The sequence below is a fragment of the Bos indicus x Bos taurus genome, chromosome 5, assembly GCF_003369695.1.
Source record: "Bos indicus x Bos taurus breed Angus x Brahman F1 hybrid chromosome 5, Bos_hybrid_MaternalHap_v2.0, whole genome shotgun sequence".
NCBI classification, from domain to species: domain Eukaryota; kingdom Metazoa; phylum Chordata; class Mammalia; order Artiodactyla; family Bovidae; genus Bos; species Bos indicus x Bos taurus.
The window spans coordinates 94,779,696-94,784,571 of NC_040080.1; the positions used below are offsets into that span (position 1 = coordinate 94,779,696).

Genomic DNA, 4,876 nt, shown 5'->3' on the forward strand with positions numbered 1-4,876 from the left:
CCCACCTCCAGGGGATCTTCCCCACCCAGGGACTGAACCTAGGTCTCCTGCATTGCAGACAGATTCTTTACTGACTGAGCCACCAGGGAAGCCGGTGGAGGAGGAGGAGTTTAAAATCAAAAGAATGGGGTGACTAAAGGAAGAGTCCTGGTAGAGTGGGGGCCTTGGGCCTTCCTTCCTGGTGCTACAAAGCCAACGCAGAGCCAGGCTTGGGATGCAATGCTTTAATAAAGGACTTGAGGAGCTGAGAGATGGTGGTGATGGGGCAAGTGGTGTGGGTGCTGCAGGCACTTGCAGCGGCCCACCTGGGCTGTGGGCATCCCCCTTACTACGGCTTCACGACTTCAGAGGCGTGAGAGAATAGGCTTTTCAGATATTTTATGGTTTCTTTCACTGTGTTTTCCAGATTCCTCATGATTTTATGACCGAGCTCCATCAGTTTTCCTTCTGTGGTGGATGCTGGGGAATATCGGGAGAGAAAAGTCAGGGTAGAGCTATTGCCCTTCACCCTCACTGCTCCCCCACACTCCAGCAACAGCTTTCCACAGCGCTGGCAAAGGCAACTAATGGGTTCTTTGACTTGCTTTTAACTCTCATTTCTTAAAAAAATTTTTTTTCATTTATTTTTAATTGGGGGATAATTGCTTTACAAGGTTGTATTGGCTTTTGCTATACATCGACATGAATCAGCCATAGGTACACATATGTTCCCTCCCTCCCACCTCCCACTGCATCCCACCCCTCTAGGCTGTTGCAGAGCACTAGGTTGAGCTCCCTGTGTCGTACAGCAACTTCCCATTAGTTGTCCACTTGTATAGTACCGTATATATTTCAATGCTACTCTCTCAATTCCTCTCTCATTCCTTTTTGCTACAGCTTCCTTTCTCTTTCTAACCCAACCACTTCCACCCCCTTTTGCTGCTTACTGTTTGCCCAGCCCCTTCCCACTTTCCCCATCTCCTACCATCACTGGGAGTGTGTTCTGTAGTCTCTTCTGATCCAAGGGTAGCATTTCTGAGATGTTTTTCCTTGAGTATGGACAGAGGGAGCTTGGGATTCTGACTCTGTGGTTGCCTGGAAGATCTGATCACAATTTGCTCTTTGGAAATCAAATCTTCTCTGGAGATGGAAGGCTCCTTAGAAAGGTCCTCATTGGAGATCTGGAGGTTCCTGATGAACTGAGCAGCTGGGAACAAGATGATGGAGGAGGTGAGGGCAGAGAAAGAGCACACGAGGAGTAGCCAGTCAGTGCTCTGTTATCTCCCTTAACACTGGTGGCCACCAGGGTTGAGTCATTGCCCAGTTATCATAGAGCAGGGTTGGTGTCCCATGCCAGCATCCAAATCCACAAGCACCTGGTTTTGGCTGCCTTTGACTAGGAACTGCACTTTTAGCAAATTTACCTTCCTAATGAAAAGAGAATAATTATGTAAATACCTGTCCCATTGTCTAGCACATAGGAGGGGGTTCAGTTTTTTTTTCCTGAATTTTGGGTATTGCTTGAGTCTGCCTTCTCTGGCTTTTGCCACATAAATTGTGTGTGTGTGTGTGTGTGTGTGTGTGTGTGTAGGAAGTTAGCCTGAGACTAAACCGTATTTATGGATAATCCACAAAGCAGAATCCTGCAATGTTCAAGGTTTTTTTGGGATAGGGAGCTTGGGACCGAGGAGCCCCAGAAGCATCCTCACCTCAGGGTGAGCTGAAACTCCTCACCTGCTAGCATTCAGGTGTGAGATGTAGTCCCCATACCTATCTCCAATGAATAACCAGCATGAAGTGCTGTTCAAAGAGCTTCTGGCCCCTAGAGCTTGGCCAGTTAGTGCTGTAGGAAGGATTAAGATCCAACATCAGAAAGGATTGTCTTTGCTCCACCTCTTTCTCAGATGGAGAATTTGTTGTTCGTCACTCACTGAACAATCTTTTACCACCACTGACTTACTTTAAAGGATGCCAGTGTGAGACTTACAGGCATCAGTGGGCTGAGCCTCCAGGTGGGTTTCATCTTCTGGCTCTGAAAAATAAGACGGTTACATTTTCTGAAGGTCTGAAGACATTTAACATGTGAGATGCTCTTATGCAGCCCCTTTTGCCCCAGCATTCTTCTCTCCCTTACCATATTTTATGTTTTCCTTCGCTCTTCTAACACACTGGCCTTTATTTAATGTGCTTGCTGCTGCTGCTGCTAAGTCGCGTCAGTCGTGTCCGACTCTATGACTGCATAGATGGCAGCCCACCAGGCTCCCCCGTCCCTGGGATTCTCCAGGCAAGAACACTGGAGTGGGTTGCCATTTCTTTCTCCGATGCATGAAAGTGAAAAGTGAAAGTGAAGTCTCTCAGTCGTGTCCAACTCTTAGCGACCCCATGGACTGCAGCGTACCAGGCTCCTCCGTTCATGGGATTTTCCAGGCAAGAGTACTGGAGTAGGGTGCCATCGCCTTCTCCGTAAATGTGCTTACTGTTGGTTTATTCCCCTAGGGTGTAATCTCAATGATGACTGAGATCTCTGTATTTTGAGAATGTATTCCAAGCATCCAGAACTATGTGTCTGGCATACATTAGGTGCTCAATAAATAGCTGTTGAATATATGTGTGTCTATGTCTTGGCTTCACTGTACAGAGGAAAGCAGAAAGCTCCATGGTGGGGTAGTGACTCTACCGGGGGTTTCCAGCATCATCTGAACCTGGAATCTAATCTGAATCTCTGTTGACCCGTAGTTTGCCCTGATTTGGGTTCCATTTGGCCCTCTGGCCCTAGCCGCAGGTTTTCTAGGGTGCAGGATTCCTGGGGTCATGTGTCCTAAGCCCCCTGCCTCCATCCCTAAGTTTATCCAGGTGTGAATGTTTGGCTCTGAACGCATCTCCCGACCTCTTCACACAACACATCACAAGGATTAAGGAAAGGCCTTTGGAGCACTGAGGTCTCTCCAGCCATGGCTCAATGACCCCAGGGGCCAGGGGGGAGGTTGATGGAAGCCAGACTCACTGTTAAGGATGGCGAGAGAGGTGGCGGCCAAGCTGGCCAGAAGCAGGACGCAGAGGAATTTCATGGTGGGGCTGTAGCAGCATCCGTTTTCCCCGGGCAGGCTGCTTGGTGCTGGTGAGGAGGCTGCTGCCTGGCAGGGGCCTTATTTATTTGAGGTCAGGGATCGGCTCTGGGAACCTGGTTCAGCATTGGACCTGGGAACAAACCAGGTTTCCCCTCCCTATTTCCCTATTCTGAATACATTTGTTTTGGGGAACTGGAACTTCTGGGAAACCAGTTAACAGGAAAGCAAGATCCCAGCACTCCTCCTGGCCTGGAATGTGCCGAGGGAGCCAGCCCCAGGCTCCCTATATGCCAGACATTGTCTTGATTTTGTGTATATGGGATCTTTTATTTAAATCATGATGGTTGTTAAAATACATGCTATTTATCAAACAAAAAAACATGTTCACAGTAACTACCAGGGTGTGAGTTTCCCTCCTTCACGGTACTTATTACTGGTAGAATTTTATTTTTGTTTAAGTGATCATTAAATTAATATCTATCTCCCCAGGAGAGTAGGGACAGATTAGACGAGCAGAGTGAATGAATAAAGAAAGGGCTAGGCTATCCTCTGGGGCTACAGATGAACACTCCCCAGGCATTCAGGAAAGGAAGGGCCAGGATTTTTTTTTTTTTAATTTATTTTTATTTATTTATTTGCTGCACTGGGTCTTAGTTGCAGGATCTTAGTTGCATGCGGGATCTTTCGTTGCGACATGTGGATACTCCAGTTGTGGTATGCGGACTCTACAACTGTGGCACATGGACTCTCCAGTTGCGGTGCACAGGCCTAATTTGCCCCATGGCATGTGGGATCTTAGTTTCCCCACCAGGCATTGGACCTACATCCCTCGCATTGGAAGGCAAATTCTTAACCTCTGGACCTCCAGGGAAGTCCCAGGGCTTTCCCAGGGATTCCAGCTGTATGCCAGACATTGTCTTGAGTGTGTGTACATGGGATCTTTTATTTAAATCATGATGGTTGTTAAAATATATGCTATTTATCAAACAAAAAAACACATTCATGGAGGTGAGGCAACTTACACAAGGTCACACATCTGGGTGAATTTGAACCTATGTTAGTCTCACTCTAGAGCCTATGTCTTATATATGCAGTGGCTGGTAGTTCTAGAAGCAGACAAGATAGAATAGCTGGACACCCAGAGAGGCATCTGGAGAGGTGGTGGGGGATGCGCCTAGGGCCTGAGGCCTGTTCCTGGGCCTGGGACTGAACCAGTTGACCTCCTGTGCCCTCCTCTGGCTGGAGGATTTGATGATCCCTCTGGAGCCTGTTTTTGGATCATGTCCACGAAGGTGAGGGCTGCTGTCCCTATGACTGAACTTCCTGTCCTCAGCAGGAAGCATGGCTTGCTGGGCACGTAGGGGTCCCACAGAGCGTAAGGTCCCACCTGTGGACCACAGAGAGCTGTGAGCTGTGTCAGCCAGGGCCTTCTCTTCTCTCTGGCTGCAGGAGGGAAGAGCCCAGGGGGCCAGCAGTCCCCCTGCAATGGCTTGGGCGCTGCTCTCTCCTTAAGCGAGGCTGTGAAGTGAAGGCAGTGTGTCTTGGGCTGCCTCCCACCTCCCGTTCCTCCCCAGTTCCCCTGGCTGATGGGCCACCTCCCCGCTTAGAGGGCACCTTGGAACAGACTCAGGGACAGAGGAGGGTGTTCACTGTGTTCTCCAGCACACGTTTGTAGCCCTGCGGGCTTGTTTCCTTACACACTTCATCATTGGCAGGTTCGGGCCTCCACCATCTCCAGCTTAGGCTAATTCTCACTGTTTCTCACTGCCCTTCTGGCGTCCAGTCTGTCTCCACTCTGGTGCTAATGCTGGAGGATTGATTAAGCCCTC

The 4,876-nt window shown here is 49.0% G+C and overlaps 1 protein-coding gene across 1 annotated transcript; it reads right to left on the minus strand.

Moving 5' to 3' along the window:
• Positions 1–209: 209 nt before the first annotated feature.
• On the minus strand, positions 210–3,182 carry LOC113893789 (glycosylation-dependent cell adhesion molecule 1). Its single transcript, XM_027543650.1, has 4 exons — positions 2,984–3,182; positions 1,967–2,011; positions 965–1,186; positions 210–459 (listed from the first exon to the last, which is right to left on the minus strand). Exons 1-4 carry the CDS (start codon positions 3,045–3,047, stop codon positions 329–331), a joined length of 462 nt encoding a protein of 153 aa, XP_027399451.1. The 5' UTR covers positions 3,048–3,182; the 3' UTR covers positions 210–328.
• Between the last annotated feature and the right edge of the window lie 1,694 nt (positions 3,183–4,876).